The sequence below is a fragment of the Pungitius pungitius genome, chromosome 15 (assembly GCF_949316345.1).
Source record: "Pungitius pungitius chromosome 15, fPunPun2.1, whole genome shotgun sequence".
Lineage (NCBI taxonomy): Eukaryota > Metazoa > Chordata > Actinopteri > Perciformes > Gasterosteidae > Pungitius > Pungitius pungitius.
The window spans coordinates 19,256,680-19,284,476 of NC_084914.1; the positions used below are offsets into that span (position 1 = coordinate 19,256,680).

At 41.6% G+C, this 27,797-nt stretch overlaps 1 protein-coding gene and 1 long non-coding RNA gene across 2 annotated transcripts in view; one reads left to right on the top strand and one right to left on the bottom strand.

The window, feature by feature from the left end:
- Window positions 1-6,447: 6,447 nt before the first annotated feature.
- The window catches only part of LOC119209928 (potassium voltage-gated channel subfamily H member 6-like), a 71,022-nt gene continuing 49,672 nt past the window's right edge, over window positions 6,448-27,797 (bottom strand). Inside the window, exons 8-22 of the mRNA XM_062557887.1 lie at window positions 20,373-20,545; window positions 19,324-19,462; window positions 17,035-17,148; window positions 16,651-16,805; window positions 15,698-15,939; window positions 15,291-15,490; window positions 14,692-14,779; window positions 13,776-13,940; window positions 13,524-13,645; window positions 13,225-13,296; window positions 12,500-12,575; window positions 11,257-11,359; window positions 11,053-11,156; window positions 10,759-10,969; window positions 6,448-9,483 (exon numbers count right to left, since the gene is read on the bottom strand). Coding sequence (XP_062413871.1) covers window positions 8,877-9,483; window positions 10,759-10,969; window positions 11,053-11,156; window positions 11,257-11,359; window positions 12,500-12,575; window positions 13,225-13,296; window positions 13,524-13,645; window positions 13,776-13,940; window positions 14,692-14,779; window positions 15,291-15,490; window positions 15,698-15,939; window positions 16,651-16,805; window positions 17,035-17,148; window positions 19,324-19,462; window positions 20,373-20,545 — 2,571 coding nt within the window. The 3' untranslated portion in view covers window positions 6,448-8,876. The remainder of the gene's footprint in view (window positions 9,484-10,758; window positions 10,970-11,052; window positions 11,157-11,256; window positions 11,360-12,499; window positions 12,576-13,224; window positions 13,297-13,523; window positions 13,646-13,775; window positions 13,941-14,691; window positions 14,780-15,290; window positions 15,491-15,697; window positions 15,940-16,650; window positions 16,806-17,034; window positions 17,149-19,323; window positions 19,463-20,372; window positions 20,546-27,797) is intronic.
- LOC134105115 (uncharacterized) lies at window positions 24,768-26,888 on the top strand. Its single transcript, XR_009942447.1, has 3 exons — window positions 24,768-25,005; window positions 25,343-25,380; window positions 25,681-26,888. It is a non-coding gene; the product is annotated as an uncharacterized LOC134105115 (long non-coding RNA).

Sequence of the window (27,797 nt, forward strand, 5' to 3'; positions counted from 1 at the left end):
AGTGGGGGTCCACTGGTGGGCAAAACTGCGCACTGAGGAGTGAACAATTGTAAACGTGATGGGGGCGATTTATAAAGTCCCATTCACCGGTGTTTCTTCCTGCACCATGATGCCCATTTCTGAACCACGTGTTGGATGAACAAGCTCTGATACTGAGACGTGCTTTCAGACGTGAGAAGGTGTTTGGGGACAGATGGGATCAGCACGAAGCTCTCACCATCATCACCATCCCTCTGTATGGCACTGTGCGTTTTATATACCGAAACTGCAAATAAATGCACTATTTGCTGTACTGTCAGAAGTGTCTTTATTACCTTCCATGTGTTACATCAAAGAGGATTTCCACATATGCGTAATAAATGGGTGATTGGGTTTAATGTGCAGTACTGGAAAATGAAGAGGACAGTTTCTGCAGGTGGATCAGAGTCAGTAGCTGTCCCACCCCGAGTCCCTCCCAGGCCTTCTTTGCTTTAAAACAAGGGCAGATTCCTAAGCTGGGGTGAAGCCTGCATGGTGCTGGTACCCCCCCTCCAGTGCCAGACAAATGAGCCTTTTTTAACTGCTAAAATCTGTTAAAATATGCAAGCAGGCATTATGTAAGTAATTTTTATACCATTTTTAAACTGTTAAGGCACTTACCAGCCTGCAAAATGTTTTTATTTTTTATCTTGACCTGTTGCCAGGATCTTCTCCCATCTTGTTTGTTCTGTGCACATTATTTTAGAAAGATATTTTGAATTAAGACACAGCTTATAGAGATTCGTGCATATTGTAAAACATATTCATGCATTGTGAATAAGGGTTTGAAATGAGGCCTTTTATGGTGAATTTCCAGACATTAACTCCCTCTGCTCAACTTTAAGGCAACGTAGAGGATAAATAATCATACATTTTATTGATATAGTGCTTTTTACATGTTGCTACTCAGACACAATACAGTAAAACCAGCACATTTAGCACATGAACACAGATACAGCAATAAAACCAACACATAAAACAATAATATTAAAATCAATTAAAACAGAGTGTACAACTTTCCTAGTAAGTAGATATTTTAAAATCTTTCCGCTTTCACGTTGGTCCGTGATTGTCTGCCAGTCTTTTTCTCTGTTTATTTACAGCTGCCGTATTCCTTTTTTTGCATATTACATGCTTCACCTCCTCATATATTTTAGCGCCTCCTTCTCAGCACGACTTGGCAAACGTGCAACCGATAAAACCGCAACGAGCAGGTCACACTAAGTCAAGCTGCGCTTAATCACTTAGCCTCGATTTCTTTATTCTACTTGTGTGCAATACCCCACTGATGGCAATGCAACATATGTAATATATATATATGTCATTTGACATTTGGATCAGTGTGATTTTCGACTATGACATGACTCCTGGCATGGCTCTGCTGACACCTGCTGCTGCCATCATCATTACTTTAAATATGATTCATATTACTGTCATCATAAACCAACATCTTTCTGCTCTCCCTCCCCACAGAAGCCTCTGTGGATGGTGGTTCTATCTGATGGTGGTTGTCCCTGCAGTGGTCCTGCTGTACACTTGTTCTGCTACTTGCAATTACTTGTATCATCTCTGTTAGAGGAGTTGAATGTATTGTACATCTTTTACATTGTTGATTCTGTACACATGACATCCATTGCAGTCTGTCCATCCCGGGAGAGGGATCCCTCCTCTGACGTTCTCCCTAAGGTTTCTTCCCTTTTTTTTCCCCATTGAAGGGTTTTTTCATATTTTGGGGAGTTTTTCCTGTGCCGATGTGAGGGTTTGGGGACAGAGGATGTTGCATGTGTACAGACTGTAAAGCCCTCTGAGGCTAATTTGTAATTTGTGATTTTGGGCTATACAAAATAAAATAAATAGAATTGAGTAGCGCCGGGTGCGAAAAGTGTTGGGTGGCAGGTTCCTCTGTCAGAACGGCAGGTTGGGTGGTCAGTGGTAGGTTCCTCAGGTGGTCGGTGGTAGGATACTTTTTTTCAGAACGGCACAAGCCGATCTCAGTTTGGTATTAAGCGGCATGCAATTTCCATGTAATGTTAAATGAGTCTTCATGACCATGGGTAAACTTTATTGAGAATCTGGCACAACACAGCGACCTGCGTCTTAAATAAAGTGATGTATGTCTTAACGCGGCTTTAGAAATTAACACAATGGGATTCTGTTTTTGCTTATAAGGAATCCTCGGCTATACCGCTTGGTCTCAGGCGGCTCATGCAGCACATCAGGCCCGGTCCATGGGACTGAGTCTTGCTTCCAGTATAATTTCCTTTGTATTACACTGCAATGATATTTATTTTTCCATTAAATTCTGTTCAAATTAATTAAAAATTTGCCTAGGAGGGATTTACAGTCTTCATATTCATGTGATATCCTGTCCCGAATTCCTCAGGAACAACCTCCCCAAAAACAAAAAATAACCCTTCAACTGAGAGAAAAAAGAGAAGGAACCTTAGTGAGAACGACAAAATAAAAACAATTTAATTGAATTAAACTTACGTCAGTGTTGTATTTTTTATATTGCTTATAATGTGGGTAAAGTGGTTAAAATAAGTGGATGAGTACTAAAACATTCATTTCAACAAAGAAGAATAAATTAAACAAAACAAATGAAGTTATTCTTCAAACACAGAAATTAGTTTTTATGAGAAAGGTTAATCTATTAAATGGGTGAATTGAATATATTTGAGCAGAAAACCATCAAAAAGTACCAATTATATATCTAGACAATTTGTCAAAGAAAACTGAAAATAAATTGTGTTGTCCTAGCCATAGCCATACACTATTTAAATATCAAAATCCACTGGATTAAAATAGAGCCTGTTATTTAACCCAGTGCCCTGGTAGTGTTAGTCATATTTAGTTAACTAATTCCATTTATATAGATTTGTATGAATGAAATTACATGTGAAACCGTTTTAAGATTGTCATTTTCTGTTTCTTATCCTGAGTTTGAATAAAACGATAATAGAAAAGTTATTTTACACAAGTTAAACCATCTTTTTGCAAATGACAATGTGATTTTACACATCTCATAATTATGTTCAACTGAAAAAAATCATTTGAATTTAAGTTCACATCAATACCCAAATTTTTACGTGACCTATAACATAAATGAATGACATAATTATTGATTTTCTTTTTGCTTCTGAAATAGGCCAATGAGTGGCATGACACAATTACTCAAAAATACCAGTAAGTAACATTAAACAAAAGTTAAACTAAATAATAAATACAGTATCTTTAACTTTGTTGTCCCAGGCTGTATCACTGTAAATAATACATATTATAATACGGATTGATGAAATCCAGCATTTTGATTGGTTGAGAGTCACTCACCAGGGGGCGGTGAGTGACTCTCAACCAATCAAAATGCTACATTATTGAGCCATTATGTACAATAGCTGTTTACTTGCGCACTATTTTCTCTAGGTTACTGAAATGTTTGGTGGGTACAACTATAACTTTGTCCTGAAAGGCAGCTAATTTCACTGGTTCATAATTCCGCTGCGTGTCAGGCCTAAAAACACCCTTGAACTTTTACATTATTGGAAAATAAAGTACAACCTCTCTTAGCTTATTTCCTAATTGTAATAATTGCGGGGGCCATTCCAAAAAAAAACCTCTAAACAACCTCAAAACATTATCAAATCAAGGATGCTGAAGGTTGTTTAACATCATGTACTGGTATAAGCTATTAAAGAGTTATCAGCTCACAGGACGAAGAACACCCACTATCTGAGCATACGCCACTGCTCCTCTCACCAGGGACTAGAAAAAGCAAGATGGCTCACTCAGTCATCAGCTCCAGAAAAAAAGACTGCTGTACAAAATCAGAATCAGTATCAGGAGAAAAGCTTCCATTCGGAAATGCATCTTAAGTTAACTAAGTATATTGATCACACTGTGTGAGCAAATACATACGGAGCACAGCTAAAAACATAATGTGCCACTTACAGAAACTAGGAAACACATAGACCATAGAGTACAAATAACATTACTGACTACTCTACTGTAACGCTACAGTCTTTGTTTGGTCATTTGTTTGGTTATTTTCTAACTCCATCAGAAGATTTGTCCAAGAGACAAGGACCACTTGGGGAGAGCTTCAAAAAGACCTGCAATTATAAGGTGCTGTTGTCTCAAAGAAAACCGTAAGTAATGCACTCCACGGCCATGGCCTGTGTGCACGCTCACCACGCAAGACTCCATTGCTGAAGAAAAAGCATGTTGAAGCTTGTTTAAACAACATTTGGAAAAGCCAATGAAATACTGGGAGAATGTTGTGTGGTCAGATGAGAGCAAAATTGAACGGTTTGGATGCCATGATACTAGGGCTGTCAAATGATTACAAATTTTAATCAAATTAATCCGAATTTTCAGTGGATTAATCAGGATTAATCAGAATTTGCAATTACACCTGAATCCTAACCATTTTTTCTTTCTGAAATTCATACCAAAGATAAATAACAGTACAGAGATACATAATTATCATTATTATTATCATCATTATTATTCTTTACATAAATACATGTTATTGATATTTGACTTGGTTTAATTCAATCCAGAAAATAATCAAATCAATGTTATTTGATAAGTTACAGACTGATTATCCCTGCATGGCTCTAGAAGGGTACCTCCCCCCCCCCCGTCGATCGCCAGCACCCCCCCACGTTGACCGCTAGCACCCGCACCCCCTCTGTCCTTTCGAATTGGCAAGTATGGCGATGACGGCCTCTTTATTTCTGCTCACGCGCTTGACCACTCGAATTCCAACGTGTTGGAACATTTTTCTATTGTGTTGGTCAAATGATCTGAGGTTGATTTTGTTAATGGCCTGCGAACATTCAGCGTGGACTGGCGCAAACGACTTGCTGAACCTGACGGCCTGACATATGCCTACAGGTGGCAGTAATGTTTTGTATAGGATGAAGTGCATTCCCTAGAGGAAGAGGTACTTTCCTGACCTGAATAATTTGTCACACTGCGCATGCGTGAAATGTGTTAAAAAAATGTACGTAATTAACGACAAACAACTAATTAACGTTATTAACGCGCTATTTTTGACAGCCCTACATAATACACACCATGTTTGGAGGATAAATGGCACTGCACACCACCATAAAAACACCATACCAACAGTGAAGTTAGGAGATGGGAACATCATGGTGTGGGGTTGCTTTTCAGCAAATGGTACTTCACATAATTGAAGGAAGGATGAATGGGCAAATTTACAGAGACATTCTTGACAGAAATCTGCTGCCACCTACCAGGATGATGAAGGTGAAACAAGGGTTCAGCAAGACAATGATCCCAAACACACAGCCAAGGAAACTCTCAACTGGTTTCAAAGAAATAAAATAAAGCTGCTAGAATGGCCCAGCCAATCACCTGACTTAAATCCCATTGAACCCTATGGAAAGAACTGAAGCGGCCCCACAGAACCTTCAAGATTTGAAGAGTTTGTGTGGAAGAATGGGCCAAAATCACACCAGAGCAATGCATGGGACTAGTTTCTCCAGACAGGAAGCGTCTTGAAGGTGTCATTACCAACAAAGGCTTTTGTACAAAGTATTGAATAATTATCAGTAAGCCTGTTCAATACTTTTTCCCTGTGTCATTTCACATTATTACACATAACTTTATTTCTGAACCTCTTTGTTTTGGTTTCTTTGTATGTATGTATTACTTGGGTTGTTACCAACATCTGGTGAATATTTTATGTCAATAGCTCCTTAATGGTGAGAATAATGGTGACGTGTTTAATACTTATTTCACCATATTATACTACAAAATATAATAATTTACAATGTTGTATATCTGAACAAGAATGCGATATTGAAGGAGTTAGGGTTGGCCACATATCACTGGAAGTACATTGTTACCAAGGGCGTAACTGTTTTAGACATTGGGGGGTCCAAATGAATACCCTTCCTCATTTATTTTTTAAAGCTGGTATTGTGCTGGTGTGGGCAGGTGTGGTGTAACAGTTCTCTAGTTGGGCATTTAATAAACTGTTTGTACTTAGGCAGTTCATGGCTGAGGTTTCCTTTGTTAAAGTCCCCAAGGACAATAACCAAGGAGTCACGGTTGCTCCACACGCCGTACCTGGTCGGCGAGTGTCCGCTGTGCCTCGTGCACGTTGCCCGCCGGCGGCATGTGATCAATCTGATCTGAGCAGCTTGAAGCTGATCCACAGAGCCAGGTCTCCGTGAAGCACAACACGGAGGACGCAGAAAAGTTTCTGTCTCTCCTCAAAAGCAGCTGAAGTTGGTCCAGTTGGTTGCTCAATGAGCGCACGTTGGAGAGGAAGATGCCCGGCAGCGGTGTGCGAGAACAACGCTGCAGAGTCGCACTAAGAGCCAAGAGGCCGATCCATTGACAGAGTTCATAAAAGGAGAACATATATTTTACATATTCTCTGCTGTATATTGGGGGGGAAAGATTGGTGTTTTCTCAATATTGGGGGGGGCGACCCCAATGGATGCGTGGTTACGCCTGATCATTGTGACCCATATCAGACCCTAACCCGCAGAGGAATATCTCCACATGTCAAACAGAAGGGGGTAAGATGCAAATGGACCACTTTACGCACTGCTACGCTAAGCTAAGCTAGCTGCTAGGCTACTTCCATTTCAACATCTACCCTGCACTGTACCCCTAAAAGACTGTGGTTTGGAAAACGCCCTGGCTAAATGTCGGGAGAGTTTTGGCATTTCAAACACAGCCGTCAAATGATGGAGAGTTGAGAGCAAAGTGCACGAGGACAGCAGGAAGAGTGTACCCGTGGAATTCTGCCTCCATGATGATCACATGTGTGAGAAAAACAAACCTTTAATCTGGATTAACCAATTAATTAGTTATTTTTTCACATCATCAGGTGATTGGTTGAAAAGGAGGGCCACATCTGATTGGCTACAGAAGAGCAATTCTCAAACAAATACGTACAAATCTACAAACAAATAGAAAAATTCACACACAAATACATACAAATGCAGAAAGAAAATTTATAATTTACGTATTGGTGCATTGGATTGTATTTGTCAATTTTTCAGCGAGCATTTTTTTGTCAATTTTATTTGTAAATCCTTTTGTGTGCATTTGAAAAATCTGACCTGCTGGGTTTGAACTGTGGTGCTGAGTCAGCTAGACGCTGTCGAATGAACCTGGCATCGACATGCGCCGCTGGCTCCCATGCCGCTGCGATGCTGCTTCTGTATTGTATTGAGCAGATGAGAGCCGTGGACCCCCCCCTGATTGGTTGATTCCACTTTTGGGCAGAAGCTCTGAATGAACGATGATAGGAGGACAGGGTCTGTCCTCCGTCTGAAGGAGCGGTTGTCTGCCATCAGATGGGCGTTTGGAGGACTGGACCTCACAATCTGACATCAGATGCTGCTATGGACAGATATACAGTTGGTTATGGAGTCCTGTGGGTTTGTTATGAACATACTGTAACAAACCTTTTCTCTAAACCACGCTATACAAAGAAGAAACTGATGGGTGTCTACGTGGTATCTTTCTTTACATCATGATGATATACTATGAGTGATGATATCCCTACAATCAGACCAAATGGAGACAAATTAGTCAGTGATTATACACTTTAAAGGTTGGCAGAGTATGACACCTGATCGGAACTGTGTTTTAACCACCAGAGGTGGAAAGAGTAACAAAATGTTGTACTCAAGTAAAAGTACTGTTACTTAAGTCAAATTTTACTGAAATACAAGTAAAGTTACCAGTCTAAAAATTTACTCAAGTAAAAGTAAAAAGTAGCTCATTAAAAATGTAAAAGTTACTGAGTTACTTTTTTAAAAGCTGGGTGGGGTGCGGGATTCTAGTGTAGTTAAAAAAAGACAAGGGGAAATAAATCTCAATCTAGTTGTTTTTAAATGAAGGAAGACATTTACAAATTAAAGTGTAATAGCAAAAATAATAAATGAGGATTTTAGTGCAGATTATCCAATAAAACATTTTAAACATTTCTACAACCACTAAATATGGCATGAACTGTGGATCGCTGACGGGGGGGGTGGCGCTGGTGCTCCGACCGACGGTTCGCTGACGTGGGGACGTATGCACTCCAGTGGCGGACCGTTTACGCTGCGTCTCCTTAAACTGTCTCTGCTCATTGAAGCAAAACAATACGTGGACAATAAATATCAGAGCCAAGAGCAGCGAGTGTAGTCAAGTACTGCTGCTAACACATCCCGTCAGACCAGGATTATTTATTTATATCAGTTAATTAACTTTTCTCCTCTTGTTACCCTGGTAACCGCAGTCATTACAGACGGTTGTGTCGATTCTTGTGAAAATCAACGTACTTCCGGTTTAGCGGCTACGCTTCGTATTTTCATTCGATTTCAGCAGGGTTTGCATCTGTTTTGTCCGTCTCCATCATTCTTGTTTAGCGCCTTCGTTCTCCCGCTTATCACTCAATCAGTGCAGTAACGCGATTTTTTTTTCCTTTGAATTTTTTTTTACTCAGTAACGGATATGATTTAAAATGTAGCGAAGTACAATACTTCAAACAAAAAATACTTAAGTAAATGTAAAATTACAGATTGAAAAAAATACTTAGAAAGTAGAAGTAGAAGTACACAAAAAACTACTCAATTACAGTAATGCGAGTAAATGTAATTTCCACCTCTGTTAACCACCAATACGATGCTGTCATACCGGCAAACACTAAGAGCTACAAAAACTGAAAATAACTATAGAAATAGAGTCAGTTGAGTGTAGAGTACGATGGGACCCTTTGATGTCAGTGGTGTGTGGAAGCACAAGCTTATAAAGTTATCAGCCTCATAGATTTCGTCGCTTTCACCAATGAGACCACTGTTATTGTCCCATATAAGTGTTTCTCATTCTTCTCTGTGGGTTAAAAGACTGTGCTCCTGAAAGATGAACTGTACCTGTGAGACTGAGTCTGAGCTCTGTGTCCTAACAGGAAGCGGTGGTTGATCAAGCCTCTCTGGCCACTGAGGGTTCAGATGGCTCAGCGGTGAAGGGCGGGAATATGAACGAAACACACGTTGACTTCCAGTCTTAGGAAGGACAGAGGGGGAAGCCATGAGAGAAGTTTGAGGAAGGGGTGAGGAGGAGAAGGCGTCCTGGGGAACGCTGGGGGAAGAAAACAGTGACTGATATGAAGTGTGAATGACGGAGGTATGCATAAGAGGGGGGGGGGCAGCCAAATGGAAGACAGAGGAATCAAAATCCAGAGAGGTAGATTCTGGTTCATGTTGTTGATCTCGGTTTTCATTCGACAGTCTCTGCCCGGAGTTGGTGGTTGGTGACTTGTATGTGGGTGAGGCGAGGCTTGGGGTGCCAGTTGGGGAGGCCGCATTGTAGGGGGGGAGGGCGTTGGATATTGGTGTCAGGGTGCTGTAGGAAGGTGGGATCATTGGCCTGGGTCTCTGCAGCAGCTGCATGATGGTCCCGATGTCTGCTGACACATGAGACTCCAACCTGGGAAACACACGCACACACAGATACATGCAAACAGAAAAGCTATGTGTTATGCTATGTGTTATGGCGCGTTTCCACCGAGCAGTACGGTACGGTACGGGACGGGTCGGTACGGGTCGGGTCTGTTAACCATGATTTGATAGGCGTGGTGTATTCCAGAAAGTAGTAGTAACATCACTTGATAGGCGTGGTATTGGACGGAAAGTAGATTGACGTCATTCGATCGGACATGCAGCCGATCCTGTTCTTGCTTCTCGATATGTGGCACGTTAAAGTAATGTTGCGCAGCGACATTGTTGCGACGGTGTTGTAGTTTAAAAATGGCGCTTCGTGTGTTGTCTTTCCCCTTGTGGCACGCGCAAATGATGACACTCTTTCAACCAATCAACGTTCTGCAGTGAGTCTAGCTCCACCCTTTAGTACCAAACAACTGTGCCAGGTACCCCAATGGAAGTGGTACGGTACGGTGCAGATTTTTTGGTACTTTTCTCCGTGGAGACACAAATAAAAGGGTACCGACCCGACCCGTACCGTACCGCTCGGTGGAAACGCACCATTAGTGTGTTTAAACATTGAGATCAGACTGCGACTCTATGCAAGCTGCTACAGTCAGGTCTAGAACCTGCTGCATGTCATCAATTGAAGACGTTAACATAAAAAGAAGAGTTGTATGCCGCCTCCATACACTGCTTTATCACAAAAATGTACAAATGTACACATAAATATTGATACTGCAAGAATGGATTCGCTGTGAGATATTGTTACCGTAGCAAACAGAAGAAAAAACATTACAGACTCCTACTTGCTTTGTAAGTGAAAAAACCTGCAAAATTGGCAGTGTATCAAATACTTTTTCCCCCCACTGTACATATATATTAAACAGATTCAAATTAGTTTAATCTCTTTAATTACACATTATAAACATATTTATAATTGGTATAATGTACCACTGCATAAGTATCGTTATAACCCCTCACACTGTTCAGAATAGTTACAACAATATCTAATAATACATTCTCTGTATGATTTCGCATACTTTGTTTTTTAAGGTGATATTTTGTTTGTCAGAAATCGGCTATATCATCATTTTAATATTTTAGAATGGTTTTATAATGTATTATAATTCTAATGATAAATATATATATAATATATTTCAAAATTGCGCAACGCTGCAAATTTCAAAGCTGCTTGTAGCTTCAATTAATTCATTAAAATTGCAATCTGACGTACATGTGACATTAACGCCAATACTGACCAAGCCGTGTTGTGACCCACCTGGTTATCTGTCTCTGTAGTGCCTCCAGCCTCTTCTCTAACTCCACTTTCTTCCTATGAGGGATGGACAAAGGAAGGGGAAGCTCATGGGAGGGAGGCTGAGGAGGAGGTGAGGGAAGGCTGTGGGAGCAGGGCACCTCCTGGTATCTCGGCTCCTCTCGGCTTTCCGAGCCCCAGAAGGAGAAGATGTTGGACACTCCTGACAAAGCATCTGGTCCAAACAAACACACCCACAGTGTGACACACAGATACATTATTGTACCTCATCTGCCTTAAATGCATCTCTACACTTACCTGTTAAAGGGTTACAGTTTTTCTCCCTCATATCCTTTGTGGCAGCAGCAAGCTTGCAAGTCTGAGCAGGGCTGCTATCCTCTGAATCCTCCCCTTCGTTGTCACTGAAAACACAGGGGCATGTTGACAGGGGCATCAGTTCACTTCCCTTTTTAATGAATGAGGGTCTGCTTCTCCGGATGGAAACCAGAGAGCAGGTCTCACCTTGTTTGATGATGGTCATCTCTGTTGCTGCCTGCACGCTGCTTACAGACACTCTGCTGTCTGGAACATCCAACTCGCTCTCTCGCTGCTGACGTGGCGTCACCTGACGGACACACCAACACTCGCTGTGAGTTTGTGCGATTTCCACTAATGTATTTGTACTCTAACCAGTATTTGGTTTCATTGAGCTGGTGCATTATCTTTATTATTACCACTTATCTGTTTTTTTGACCGAGTTAGAGCACTGGCTGTATTACTTTTCCAGCGTTGCAAACATAAACGCGTTATTCTATGTTATTATTGTGGCCGAGATTAATGCGCTAAAATATTTGAACACAATTAACGCAGCGTTGTTTACTGGCGGTGTGCTTTGACCCCTGACAAGAAACTGCTGCGTGCTGCTATCAGTTAGATTGAAGATGGAGAGAGCTTTTTGCAATGGAAGTAAAACAAAGAGAGGAACTGTGCAGAGGAACTCTCGCAAAAGGACAACTTTAGGGCTGATAGTACCTGGAGCATGTTGGCAGCTGCTAGGCTAAGCTAGCTGCTAGGCTACTTCCATCGCAACATCTACCCTGCGTGGGACACAGTCTGCAGAAGACCACCACTCTGTCCCTGAAAGACCGTTGTTTGAAAACGTCCTGTCTAAATGTGGGAGATTTGTACATTGCACATTAAACACAGCTGTCAAATGATGGAGATTTGAGAGCAAAGTGCACGAGGACAGCAGGAAGAATCGCTAGTTTAACATGTTCCACCTCCAAAATGATGTTTTGTGTTTAAAATACAATTAAACAACAGCGTCTAAAAAACACGCTTTCTAAAGTGATTACTCGTTCTTTTCTAAGATTTAATAAAAGTAAACTTTTTAATAAGCTGTTAATCGCAATTAAGAACTTTCAGAATGTGAGATTAATTAAGTTACTTATTTTTAATATATTGCCAGCCCTACACTGTAAAAAAAATACTTGCATCCTGGACCCGGACACATTTACAACCTGAAGAAATTAACAAATTGCACAGAGGCTGAGTATGAACAAATAGAAACAATGGTGCAAGCATCACAAAACAGACGGTTAAGTTAAAGTAAAGTCCAAGTTCTAAACTGTGGGTGTTGGTCCTAACCAAATGGTATGCACCCATAACCCAATTGAATGCATGGTTCGATTCGAGATGCATAAACGATCACATCCGATACTAACATTAACCAACATCTGCATCTAGTGGGGGTGGGAAGCTTCACCTTTGTGAGTGGAAGACATTTTGTGTTTCCTCAGTGACGTGCTGGAGCCCTCACAGTCAGAGTCTTCATCCTTCAGCTGCAGACAGAGAGAGAGATAAAGATACACGTCATTCAACATTTTGTAAAGGTTTGGTTTGTAAAGCGACACATGGTTTGGGCGCCACTTGGGCTATAGAGTATTTATGGTATTTACATTTAGATAGAAAGAAAGAAAGAAAACTCAATGGGGTACTGAGCTATCAGTTTGTTGGGTTGTCTTTGAGTGCTGTTATATTTAATTCTCAAAATGATTTACACAGTACACACAGCTTTACAGGAGAGACTGTCTTTACATTATTATAATCATTGGCATCATGGGACAGCACATTGTGACAACACACTTGCATAACCCAGATACAAAGAGTTCACTCATTCACTTTGATCCGTTGTAGCTTGACAGTGTTTACATTGCACACCTTCACTATTTATTTATGGGAAAAATTAATTTTATATGTGTAATTGTATAAGTAATGTTTTCATATAATACATCTTTAATTGTATAGTGAACGTAAGGTTGAAGGGATCCTTTTAAGCCTTAAATTAAACCCTGATGTGAATTTCAGACATTGTCATTTGAATCATTGCAAGTCAACATTGAAATCCAACATGTCCCCCCTAGTTTAATCCATTCAATTTTTTCCCAGCTGTTTTCAGTAAATGCAGGAGCTGTAATAAGAGTAACATACATCTCTGAGATTGAAGGTGATCTCCAAGTTGGACCAGAAATATTCACAAAATTCTGGATACATGCCCAGAACCTGCATACACAAATAACAGTTATTTGGCAATGCCACCTTTAAAAAAAGAATACAATATATGCTGTATATGCAGACCAAATAAAAGAAAGAAACACAACTAAGGATTTCATTCATTTGGGTTCTACAGTTTTTATCACATTGACCAACATCCTCTGACTTGTCTTGCTATTCACTGACATCCCCAGAACCTGGAAGGACATAAATAAAAACGCAAAGACACGTGGTACCTCCAGCATATCCTCTCTTTGTATAGTGTGCAGATCACAGTAAGTCAGAGCTCTGACATCTGCGCTGGATTTTCCAGGGAGAGCAAACAGATTGATGGGCTCTCCAAAGACATCGTTCTTCCCTGCAGGATAAGACCAGGACATGTATAAGGGCACCTCGGTGTATCCATTTGTTCATGTTAGAGACATTGCTGAGTTGACGTGGTAGAGCCACTAACATATACTCCACCCGAGGCTCATACTTCCACCTACCCAGGATAGCTATCACCGCGTCACCTTTGAGGATCTCTATGGATCCTCTAGAGATGAAGTACAGAGCTGATATCAGGTCTCCAGTGTGGACTAGAGTGTCACCAGGAGGAGCGTGGGTGGTCTTAAACCTCATGGCCAGGGCCCTGATACAGCCCTTAGTGGATCCTAGACAAAACCATCCAGAAAACCAATACAATGTGTTGGTGTCATATAAGAACAACGTCACTTGATGTTTTTTTAAACCGGGTTGCAAAGTTGCCAGTTGAACTGCTGGAACCGGGGCAGAGCTGCCCATAAAGGCTCTTAAATCTAATCAGAAATGTATTGTGACTACATTCTGAGGCCCCCCAGTCCTGGTGCCCATCACCCAGTATTCTTATCTGTAACATAATAAATCCAAAGTGCCTTTCCCTGTGTGTGTATAAAGGTGCCTGTAATACTCTGAAGTATTGAGAAGAAGCTTGCACTGTTTCCCATGTGTTGCTGCTGCAAACTTTGATCCCTTTGCAAAGAAATCAATGGAAAAAGACAACTTCTGGCACTTTATTGTTGATTCCTAATTACTTTGAGAAAATCTTCCACCACAGTGTTGTGTCAGAACTGTGAAGGTAAGCTGTTTTTTCTAGCTTAATGGATTAATGGACTTTTTGGAAGGTTTAAATTCATATCTTTCCATTTCTCCAAATAGTTCACTTCTAATTGCTTTAACATGTTGAACAGTTTTTCCATTTACTGTGTACGGTTTAGACAGTAGTAATACTAACAAATGAGTCACAGGTACCATTATTAAACAACAAAGGAGTTTGATGAGTGAAGCATTTTGATATCTGGTGGAGTTGACTTAATTATCAAGTCAAGAATCTCAAGGTTGTACTTTTATGTTGTACTTTTCATGTGCAATGTAAAGTAGTATTACCTTTAAAAGCCTTAAAGTTTTGAAGCAGTGATCTGTTGAGGTGCAGACAAATATCTGCCTGGAGACACTCAGGGAAACCTTTTAAAACCTGGAGATGGGAGAAAAAATATATTAACTTAGCTGCAAGTAGCATGCAGACAGGAATCATATTCCATTACCACACATCATATCAAAATAGTATTTTCATCGGCTGCTTGTTAATAAACAATATTTTATATTTAATTCAATCCGAAAGGTCGATATATGTGTGGTGCCTGTTGATGTTTGGTCATTTTATTCCATCAGAAGATTTCTACTCCTGTTAAGTATTGTTTTTATAAATGTAAAAATATTACTTGAATTAGAAAAGTTGTTTCTTTTGAAAGCAAAATACGTTTCAACATGTGTGGCACCCTGGGCATTTTGGGGACTTCAATTATTTGCATAATTCTTGTTGTATTGATTTGCGTTATTGTTGATGAAATTCTCTTTCACCAAAAGTGGACAGTAGTGGGTTTTGGTGCGAGGGTTAGGGGATTCATAAAGTCCGCATTATGAATACAGTAGCTTTGGAAACTTTCACATCTTAAGCAAAATGTTTTTGAGAGATGAGGACTTACAGCATTCATATCTATTCCATTAGTGTATGACCAAGCGTGTTGGAAATACTCCTCCAGCCGTTGCCTCAAAGGGTTGGGAATCTGGTGGAAGCGTATGAACTCTCGAACTCTCATCATCTGAGCATGGTAGCGTGCCGTGCCAGAGTACAGCCGCTGGATAATGGCTGACACGTTACCAAAAATACTGGCATACATCAGAGCTGGAGAGGAGACCAAATCATAGCGCTGTATCATTGACCTTTTTATTTAGACATTTAAACAAGGTAATAGAATAATTAGTCAAGCTCATAAGTGCACTGAGAGATCAAACAAAACAATGATGAAAATAACCAAATGAAAGGGAAAAGCTGAACCTCTTTTCGTTATATCTCATCTTGTTGCAATAAACTTAGAAGAAATCTCCTGACCTCCTATAAGCATGACGCAGATGGAGAAGATCTTCTCAGAGTTGGTGTTTGGGGAGACGTTCCCGAAGCCAACACTGGTCAGACTGCTGAAGGTGAAGTACAGAGCCGTGACATATTTATCTCTGATGGAAGGACCTGACCCGATGATGGACTCGTTGTACGGCCTCCCGAGCTGCTCGCCGAGATTGTCCAACCAACCAATTCCAGCCGAGGAAGACCGCTCCACATTCCCTATGGCGTACCTAGGGGAGGGCAGCATGTCAAGTGCACCTTCCATACATGAGATAGAGCATTGAATCAGAATCAGGAGCTTCAAATTATTGTTTTCAACATCTTCTCTCTTGAATTACGTTATAAAACAAGTGTCTGAAAGAACCGGTAGTTAAAGTTCCCTAAACCTTGTAGAGTTTCCAACTCAAAATATTCCACCATGATGTCACAAAAACAACATCTAACCAATATTCACCAAAAAGTGCTGTGTGTAAGAAATGTTAGTATTTTCTGTTACAAAAATGTACACACTAAAGTCAAACTATTCTAAATTGGTCAAAGCTATTGCATTACTCATTAGAGACTTGGTAAAGTCTGTTAAAATAACTATCATTGATAGAAATGGTATGCATGCACTTGTTCTGCATCGGCATTTAGTTACAGCATTGTTTTGTATATTTCTCTATTCATCAATGCTATAACTTATTAATGCCACAAATACCACTACTCTATTGTCCTATTCTAATATATTCCTTATATGAACTCCATTTCCTAATTGAGGTCTACATGAGGAAATGCCTGTTTAGTATTTAAATGCTGATCACACAATATAAATCTGTAAATCTGATTCATGGCAAAAAAACTTATTTTAAGGCCAAAACCATCCATTTGTGCTGCGATGCTTCTCTGCTAATCAAGTGTCTGGAAGTTGGACATAAATACTGCAGCATAAAGCAAAGTACCAGATGCAGGCCAGCCAGTGGGCGATGAGGGCAAAGGTGCACATGAGGAGGAAGAGGACAGCTGCACCGTACTCTGAGTAACGATCCAACTTCCTGGCTACACGAACCAATCGTAGTAACCGAGCTGTCTTCAGCAGGCCAATCAGCGTGGTGGTCTGTTGGGAGGAGGAGACAGAGCGCACCAATGTGACTGTGACGCTGGAGCAAAATACAAGGTCAGTGATCATGTGGTGAATAACAACATCAAAGTGCTTGTTTTCCTTAAGTCCTGAAAGTCTTTTCTTCCTACCACTCCACTGTTTAACCTCCATTTATTCCCCAACCCTTTTAAATCTTCTTCTTTACCTCCCTCCTCCCTACCTCTCCCTCTCCACCTCCCCTAACCACCTCCTCTCCTGAGCGGTAGATGAGGAGGTCAAAGGGAATGGCTGCCACCATGTCAATTAGGAACCAGCCTTTGAAGTAGTGCACTGCAATGCGAGACGACTGGCTCACCACCTGAGGAGACAAAACCCAACGAATATGAAAGCTCAATGAAGATATGACAATGAAGATATGGATATAGTCAAATGTATTTGTCCAAACCACAACCACTGTAACTGGATGCATACATTTTGTGGTCAAAGTTCTAGAAAACTTTGACCACGTTTTTGTTCTGTATCTCATGCATTGAAATGGCAATTAGGACATGTTGAGACAGCACACACAGAGCACTCATTTGTTTGAACCTGAAACTACCAGTAGAGGAAGTGGTCAAATACTCTCTTGGTTATTTACCCACAAAAAGAATAAAAGTTACTAAATGAGTCAGTTTATCAGGAGACCAGTCTCCAGAATAGATTATGGGAGGTGTAGGGTTCTGAATACCATCCAACGTGTTTAACCAGATACTTTTCTCTCCAGACAGCAGCAGTATGAACAGGTTGTAGCAATGATGGCTTTTGTCTTTTAATATCCTTTGGCTCTTCAAAGGCTCCTCTTCTCTCCCAGTGATGTTTTGATCACCAGCTGTAGAGCCTCTTTGTCCAAGGCCGTACAGATCTCAAGATAGTTTGTAATGTTTCCAGTCAGGATGCTTAGTATCAATCAACAATCACCTGAGGTTAATAAGTTGTTCTCTGAGCTCCACTCTAAAGGTTGTTGATTTCCTCTTTTTGAAGTCTCATGGTTTGTAACCTGGTCGATCATGTCTTTATCATCTAGACTTCACAACAGAGTTCTCTTCATGTTTGGAGCAGCAGTAGTGGGTGTACAGCGTGAGAAGGAGGTCCTGGAGGGCCCCCGTATTCAACACTAGAGAGGAGTTCAGTTTCATGGAGGGGATTTTGCTGAAGGCTTAGCTAATGTAATAGTGACAATGGGCGGTCCTCTGTGGATACCAACAGGATCAACTTTGACAAAGTTGCAAATAGATGCGGAAGTCGGTAGCTCGAATGAACATAGAAGTTAATGCTTGGGTTGGGCCCTTACTAGAGATGAGCCGGATACTCGGCTGAAACGAGTATCCGGTACGGATAAAGCACTTTTGCCGAGTACGAGTATTATACGAGTAATACGAGTCAATATCTGTGCTCGGATTGAATAAAAGTCCTCATTGGGTAGCTGTCTGTGTCTGCGTTCTGTGATTGGCTGGTAGTCACAGCGCCCCTCCCCTACACACATACAGTTTATTGTGTTGCTGTGTTCCGCTCGGCTCACTCTTCGGCTTTACTTCGGTTTGTTGTTCTTAATGAGTAGATTTCAGGTAAACGTGGGGTTTGTTAAGACATGGTGCTTAAGAATGCGACTCGCGTTGCGTCTCTGCCTGTCGGAGATTTTTTTTTTCCGTCGGCTCTAACCATTTTTTTTTTTTTTACTTCACGCACTGACCTCTCTCTCTCTCTCTCTCTCTCTCTCTCTCTCTCCCTCTCTCCCTCTCTCTCTCTCTCATCAGTTTTTTTTACCGTCTGCTGGCTCTCTTCACGCACTCAGTGTCTGACGTTGACTAGTTGTGTTAAATAACTAAATATTACTATTACAAATTAAGCCACACACACACTTCCCCTCTCTCTCTCATGATCATCAGTGATACAGAATAATGAGTGATAAACATAAAAGAACATAAGAATTAAGGAATGCTGTTTTAACCGCAGAAATGCGTCAGTACAGTACTGTTTTTCAAGTTCATGTATCATTGATCACTTCACCTGTTAATCAAGCTCCCTGCGAAGGGTCAATTGCATGCTTAAAAAAGAGCATAACCGTTAAAAGCCCAGCCCATTGCAAGACAACCCGACAACTTACGGGTTGAATCCTTCATACTTCCGTGTTAGGCCCCGCCCAATCCGAGTACAGATACGGATACAGATAATTCATATGGTTCAACAGATAAAGATACAGATAATGCTGTACTCGCTCATCTCTAGCCCTTACCCAATGCTTTCCTGGAGACAAACGAAAGCAAAACGCAAACGAAACGTTTGGCATTTGAAAGAGATGCACTGATAAAAAACAGAGAAGGAAGCAAGGATATTGTAAAGCACAGTGAAGAGTGACACATCACTTCCCATTGCATCCTTAGACACCCACGCCACCGAAAAGCAGAGTCAATTGCCCCAGGATCGAAGCTAAGCTAACCTAGCTATGAAACTTCCGACCTCTACATCGTCGGTAATAAGCATCAGATCAGCTCACCTCATCATTGGAGTTCACATACGTGGTCCTGAAGTTGATGATTATGTCAACGAGGAACATGATGTCCACTATAAGATCCACTACGTTGAGGGGGGAACAGGAGTAACCACAGGTTTGTATTGCTGCCTCCTCCTGGTCACTAAGGAGAAATGTATCAATAAACAAATGAATGGCTAATACTTCAAGAGATAATGACATATCCAAAGAAAACAACAGCAACAGTACAAATGATTAGGTAAGTATCGATAGCAGATATGTTAAACTCAAGGTCCCCGAAAAAAAATATCTTTATGTCATAATCAAGGTCCCAGAAAAAAAATATCTTTATGTCATAACAAAGTACGATTGTATTAGTAAACATATTTAGGGTGTGTTTTTATTAGACTTTCAGGACAGCCAATAGCTACTTCCTGCACTGACGAGTTGGCAGCACCACCCAGCTGCAACTTCATACCTGTAAACATGGATTCTTTTGTCCTACTTCCATTCTGTCCTATTTATTAACGGATGACCCTGTTTGGCCCTCTACGTTGTCCCAGTTTGTTTTATTTTGGCCCTCTCTGTGATTAAGTTTTAAACCCCTGATTTAAATGATCAGCATTAAAGACACAGTTATAGACGTGCATCTAATATCAATAGATAAATGGATAAATCTTCAACAATAAAGATTTCAGATTGGATGACATCAGACCGAATTGTCAATAATCTCCACTCTCACTCATACTTTGTTGTCATTTAACAGTTCAAAGACAACAACATACTGTACATGTCATGTCAGTTGATATTGAAAAAAAATCTGTAAAATTGATTGTTTAATGTGTTTTTGACCATCATATGAGATATTAAAAAGTGTAAAGTTTGGTGAAGGTAAGTGTCGTAGTCATTCTGATTTCTGCTGAGATGTGGAGAGAATGTCCTTCCTTTTCTTGGTTAACAGTATCAACCTTCCCAGCCCAGTTAGTACTAGTATTAGTAGTAGAGGACAGCGTAGCAGGGGGAAATCTTTAATTTTAATAATAATAATAAGTCATGCAGGTAAGGTGACTAACCTCAGTAGAAATGTAGCAGAATACGGAGTAAATATGGCCGTATAAATTACTAGGAGCAAAATGACCCAATCCCACACAGCTTTGAAAGGACTGTAGTGAAGGATGGTCCACTTCTGGATCCTGGGAGACTGCAGTTTGTACTCAGGTAACACATCAGCACCCAGAGATAGCACCTAGAGGAAAGAGAAACACATAATTATTATTAACCACTGTGGCCTCCTCAATGCTTGATTCACATCTGTGTTGGACTGTGGAAAACTGCGGTGGTGCAGAACACCACTTTTGTGCTTCATAGAGACGTGGCTTTGTGGATCGATACCTGTCTCCTCCATCAAAGACATAAGAGTAATAATTCTTCAACACTGATTTCCTGATCTGGAATATGTTATTGTCAACTGTAAACCCTTTTAATTTGCTTCATTCAACCTGGTTGGTGTTTACATGCCCTGGTTCACAGCGGAATTCAGGGGTGGGGACACTCTGTGTACAAGACGTGTACACAGAATCAAAATACAGGTTTACCAAGGCAGTGCGAGATGCTAAATGAATACTCTGAGAAACTGCAACAACAACTCTCAGAAAGTGATTCTGCTTCGGTTTGGAAAGGCCTTCAACACCATACCATCTAAAAGCCAAAAAAAGCTGAATGAGTTCTACTGCAGATTTGATTGACAACGGGTCAGTCATGACTCCATCCCCCCCACAGCTCCCTGTCCCCCAAAAAACAAGGATCACAGGACTAAATGACTACAGGCCCGTCGCCCTGACCTCTGTAGCCATGAAGTCTTTTGAAGGGATTGTCCTGTCCCACGTGAAGACCCTCACCAACCCCCTCCTAAGACCTCTTGCAGTTTGCCTACAGAGCCAACAGGTGTCAGGATCCGGGTCTCTCTCTCTTTCCCTCTGCCACATACACTCATTGACACACTCATCTCACACCTTAGCGCACACACCCACTTCTCTCATAGCTTTATCATCCACCTGCCTTACAATCAGTGCTCGCGCCGCTTGCTGTGACACCTGTTTCTTGTCATGCCTAATCACCCTGTCTATCGCTAGCATGTGTTCTTTGTGTGTCTTGACGGATTATTGTGTGTGTAAGCTCTTGTCCTGTCAAACAGTTCTCTGACCACTTCTTGTCTTACGTACAGCCAAGCCTTGCGTACCCGGTCTCCTGATCTCCAAGCGAGTGTATTTGAGTGCTATTTTTGTCCCATCAAGCTCTGCTCCCAATTTCTTTTGAACATTAAAACCCTTGTTTTGACTTCCCTCTGCTTTTGGATCTATTGCCGCCGGCCGTGACAGAATAATCCAACCATACCACTATGGATCCAGCAAGGGAGGAATCCGTTGCTACTGCCGTAGAGATCCAGGGAGCTATGCTGGGTCGACACCAAGAGGAACTGTCGGCTGACAGTGTGAGGTAGCCTTCTCTCTGCAACCGCGAACGTATGCTGAAGACCAAGCCCGAATTGCTTATGTCATTTCCTTACAACCGGGCGCGCTCGTGAGTGGGGTACCTCAGTTTGGGAGGCTGGAAGTTCCTGTTGCAAACATTTTCTCCTCTTCAAGGAGGAGATGATAAAAGTCAGTTTATAAGTCAGTCTTTGGACGCGAGGCATCGCGTCTCTTGACCACCATTCGTCAGGGAAATAGGTCCGTTCCCGACTTCGCTATAGAGTTCCGCACTCTTTCCACTACCAGCGAATGGAACGAACCCGCCTTAGTGGCCCGTTTTTTAGAGGGGTTGAACATGGACCTAGAGGAGGAGATTTATGCCCGTGGGTCACCAGCCGACCTCGACACGCTGATCGAACTGGCGATTCGCCTCGATCGATGCTTTCAACAACGGCGACGAGCCCTACACCTCGAGAGTCATTTCCCTCGTTATCTCCTGAGCCTGAGCACATGCAGCTGGGTGGCATTCGCCTTCAGCCGGAGGAGAAACAACGCCGCCTCTCTAACAGACTGTGCCTTTATTGCGGTGCGGCGGGCCACTTTGCTTCTTCTTGTCCGGCAAAAGACAGAGCTCGCCAGTAGACAGAGGAGTAATGGCGAGCGCGGCTGTGTCTTTATCCTCATCAAGATCTCGCACTACTCTCCCCGCTGTTCTTCGGTGGGCTGGCTCATCTGTCTCCTGTCCGGCGCTGATCGACTCGGGGGCAGAGGGAAACTTCCTAGATGAGAGATGTGCTCGGGAACACAACATCCCCCTGGTGGGTTTAGAAAAGAGTACCACAATCTTTTCCCTGGATGGTGGAGCTCTATCTGAGGTTCATCAGGTCACCAGTCCGGTAAGTCTGACCGTCTCCGGAAACCACCAAGAGACTATTTAGGGCCTGAGCCGACTGAAAGTCGGGCGAAAGCCCTATTGAAATTGCAAGAATTCATTAGGGCCTGAGCCGACTGCAAGTCGGGCGAAAGCCCTATTGAAATTGCAAGAATTTTTCTTTTTCTTTTTCTTATTATTTCGCCACTTCGAACGCACTTTTGGGGACTTTATCATGTTCAAAAACTCTTGAATTTTTGCACGCGCATCAGAAGTGCGCAAAATTGACGTATGATTCGGGTCCCGCAATTAGAGGAGAGAAAAAAGAACTCTCTAGCGCCCCCCAAAGTGGCCGCAATGTTAATTTTTTTTTTTACTTTTACCGATCGACTTGGAACCTTTTCACACAGGTTCTCTTGGATGTGCTGTACACAAAAAAAATTATGGTGTGCAAATGCGCCTACCGTTTTATGGCCGCCATTTTGAATTTTGTGAAAAACACGTTTTTGCGAACTCCTCCCAGACGCTTGGTCCGATTCTTACGAAATCTTCGGCAAAATGATCGTTGGCTCGATGCGATCAAAAGTTATTGAAAGAATGTTGATATCTCATTTTTCAATAAAGTTATGGACCAATGAAGTTTGTAGGTTTGTGTCCTGAAAGTTCAAAGGCCTATAACTTTTTTTTTTCCAACCCCCATTTTCACCAAATTTTGAGGACATGTTCACATTGAGTCCTAGAACATCCCCAAATTTTCCCAGAATATTTGAACATTAGGGGGCGCTGTGGTGATTCTGTGTATTTTTGGCAATTTCCTTCAATTTTTGCATTTACAAACGAACGAACTCCTCCGAGAGTTTAAATCCGATCCATTTCAAAATTTGGCAACTGGTTCCTGACACCCTTGGGGTCAAAAGTTATTAAAATCAAGAGTTTTCATAAAACTACCTGGGCGTGAGCTTGCGTGCAGTTTGGACAATTTTGGAAGATTTTTTTCCAAAATGTAAAATGGTATAACTCCAAGGAACATTGATATTTCTGGCTATAAATGTATATTCATGATGCTTGTGTAGGCCTTTAAGTAATGCCATGCAGTGATTTTCGAAAAAGTATAGCGCCACCTATTGGCTTAGGTCAATGCAAAGTTTCTACATTTACATGTCCATTTCCTAGCCCTTTAATCTGATCAACTTCAAATCTGGGAATATAAGACGTAAGACTGTGACGATGGCTCACAGTGAGAATTGGGAGTTTTGGACCAACTTTGTGGCTGTGACGACGCTATCTCCGCATGAAAGTTCAAGCACATCTTCTGAGCCTCGGCACACTCCAAAACTCTTGAAAACCTCTGTGAGTATTCTACGTGATGACCTTTACAGACCTGATGTGCAGTTTTGGATCAAAAGTGAAAAATTGCCTCCATTGCGCCCCCTGGAAGATTTTGACGAAGCCCCGCCCGCACCCTGTTTGACCGACAAGTCCGCTGATTTTTTACCAAATGTATTAAAGGGAGACTTAAAAAAGTCTCTGAGGAATTTTCTCTATAACAAACAGGAAGGCAGTTATAATTTTTTTAGTGTGAATATTACCTGTATTTTTGGCGGAGAGTGACCAATCCTATTTCATTGAGTTTTCGAATTCTCAATTCCATCTGAAAGAATAGCTCAGTGAGTAAGGTGTTGGCCCCCCGATGCTATGGTCGTGGGATCGACTCCCGACGAAATCATTTTTTTTCCCTCCTCTTTTTAAACGCGTGTCGTCTGATCTAACGAACAAAATGATTCAGTTTACGCTCCTTGCTGATGTGTTTGACTTAAATAACTACACTTAAGAGCAGGTTTGTGAAAATCGTTTCAGTTTAAGGACAGAAGCTGCTCCGTGGCACATGAACAGAATCAAACAGCAGACTGAGGCACTCAGCTGGCGGACCGGGCAGCTGGTGGCGAGTAACGACACATCTAACCTGGACAAATAACACGGACAGTATAATATATTTACATCTGGATTTAAATAGACGTATTCTGCAACATACGTCATGGTGATGTTACTAGAGAAAATGGTGCGGCCCCTTTAAGAGCTACACGCACGGGCTACGGAGGGGGAGAGCGCATGAGGAAGTTGTGTTGTTGTTGTGATGACGGAGTGGATGTAGCGGCCGGAGAATTGTCTGTACTGTAACTGTGTTACTCAGTGTTAGATTAATAAATCCTCAAAGAAAGTAAAGCGGACTTTTATTCACCAACCCCGGGACGAAGGGAATTAACCCCAAAGTTTACTTAGCCGACAGTACTTTGGCCCTGGAGCAGACAGCAACGCCTCCCCCTGCAAACTCCGACTACGGTCAGAGACGGACCGGCAGGAAAGGTGAACACAAGGCTAACGAAGTTAATTGTCAACATTAATGTGCCTGTCATGGTATGAGGCCAGACGTGAGTTGTGTTCTACATTCAAGAGGGTTTTTATTTAGCACTGAACAATAACGACCAGCATACGTCTTTTAGCTAAGCTAACTACGGTAGCTTCACGGGGATAAAAGACCCCTCTTCACTCTATCAGCGCCACTTTGTTTACGTTTCCGTGTGCCCTAAATAACTTGGCCCGATTGAATCACTTTATTTACACACTTTGAGTAGAACCGTGCTCGCAGCAGCTAACTTAACTACTTTGTTGTTTAACTTCATTGTCTATAATCTGCCCGCAGCGTGCAGCCGGGCGCAGCTAAATGACACGTAATGTATTGTGCGTCTTCAATGCTTTTCAATATGTTATATATTTATTGCCTTCACAATGAGCATGAATCTAACATTAAATGATATGATTAATATGCCCCTCATTCAAAAGAAATAATATACACACGTCAAGCTCATTATGGAGTTGAAACAAAAATTACTAAACTGTAAACAGTTAATATAAGAGAAAAAAATATTGTAATCAAGATAAATGTTTTCAAAATGTGTGATTAACTAGTTAATTGTCTATAATCTGTTGACAGCCATAATCGTATTCTGATAATACACGTTGGTGCTCAAATATTTTCAGATGGCCCGTGCAAAGTCATGCCACCAGTCTGAGGACATCACTGGGAATGGCACATGGGACACGTGGCTTTCAACTCCAGCGAGGTGGGAAAGCATTTCTTTATGTATATTTTGTTCTGTCTGCATAATTGTAAAAGACTTCTTCCCGCATTCGTACAACAGCATTCCATATCGTGTGACTGTCGATGGATGTAATAATTTGGCCTTCTTTTTTTCTTCCACCACACGGCACGGGTGGGCTTCACCGCGGGCAATCGTGGCAAAGACCCAAGTCGACTGGACCACAGCGGAAAATGATCCTTCCAGAGAAGAAGTTATTTACTTCTACAACGAATGGAAGAGTTACAACTTCCAGATGACAGCTCTCCGCTCATCCTTCTGGGCAACTTGAACATCCGACAGAACTTATGTGACCTACTGCGTTTATTTTCTCCTTTAGCTCTCATTTAAGTATTAAAATTCGCTGTATTTTTGCAAGAGAGGCACCAATCCTATTTGAGGGACGTTTCGATTGTGAAATTGTATTGGACCATATAGGTCATCTGCAGAGCGTTGGCCCCTGGCGCAGTAAACCAGGGTTTGATTCTTGGCATGCACAAGACTCCTCATGTGACTTAAAATGAATCCAGAATGCAATATTTGTTCAGTATGCAAGGGCAGTGATTTATTTAGTCATGTTTGGTCATGTTTTGGTTTTTTTACATGACAATATGGTTTGGTACATGCTGAGTTAATGAATATACATTCTAAAGTGCAATGTCCATATGTGAATAAGAGTTGTATACGTTTATCATAGTCAACATGGTGTGGAAATATCCCTTATGTAGTTGGTCAATGGGAACTATAGTAGGCAGTAATAACAGCTAAGGTAATTACAGGTGGATATTTCTGGGAATTAACCTTGATTGAGACTGCATCTATGATATCTAAGATATACAGGACAAGAAAAATGCACTGGATGTGTATATGTGTTGAATCAATTATACAGACGCAAACTGGAGAACGAGACAAGTGTTGCTGTGATACTTATTGTGGTCATCGTGCCCGAGACCCGTAACAATTACTCCGCAGGTCTTTTGCAGCGGGGCAACAGCCCGGCGTCGGTGGATTCCGTTCGCGAGGCCGCAGATTCAGGTTTGAATGGCAGCCCCGAGAGTGATTTGTTTAGTCTCTTTAGTCTTTTTTGACCCGCGAGCCCGGCCGACCGCCGCCCCACCCCGACGCGCGAGAATAGGCGAAGGCCCGTTCATCGCTGCTTGCAGCTTTAATTAGGGCCTGAGCCGACTGCAAGTCGGGCGAAAGCCCTATTGAAATTGCAAGAATTCTTCTTCTTCTTTTTATTATTTCGCCACTTCGAACGCACTTTCGGGGACTTCATCATGTTCAAAAACTCTTGAATTTTTGCACGCGCATCAGAAGTGCGCAAAATTGACGTATGATTGGGGTCCCGCAATTAGAGGAGAAAAAAAAGATCTCTCTAGCGCCCCCCAAAGTGGCCGCAATGTTAATTTTTTTTTTTACTTTTACCGATCCACTTGAAACCTTTTCACACAAGTTCTCTTGGATGTGCTGTACACAAAAAAAATTATGGTATGCAAATGCGCCTACCGTTTTATGGCCGCCATTTTGAATTTTGTGAAAAACACGTTTTTGCGAACTCCTCCCAGACGCTTGGTCCGATTCTTACGAAATCTTCGGCAAAATGATCGTTGGCTCGATGCGATCAAAAGTTATTGAAAGAATGTTGATATCTCATTTTTCAATAAAGTTATGGACCAATGAAGTTTGTAGGTTTGTGTCCAGAAAATTCAAAGGCCTATAACTTTTTTTTTTTCTAACCGTCATTTTCACCAAATTTTGAGGACATGTTCACATTGAGTCCTAGAACATCCCCAAATTTTCCCAGAATATTTGAACATTAGGGGGCGCTGTGGTGATTCTGTGTATTTTTGGCCATTTCCTTCAATTTTTGCATTTACAAACGAACGAACTCCTCCGAGAGTTTAAATCCGATCCATTTCAAAATCTGGCAACTGGTTCCTGACACCCTTGGGGTCAAAAGTTATTAAAATCAAGAGTTTTCATAAAACTACCTGGGCGTGAGCGTGCGTGCAGTTT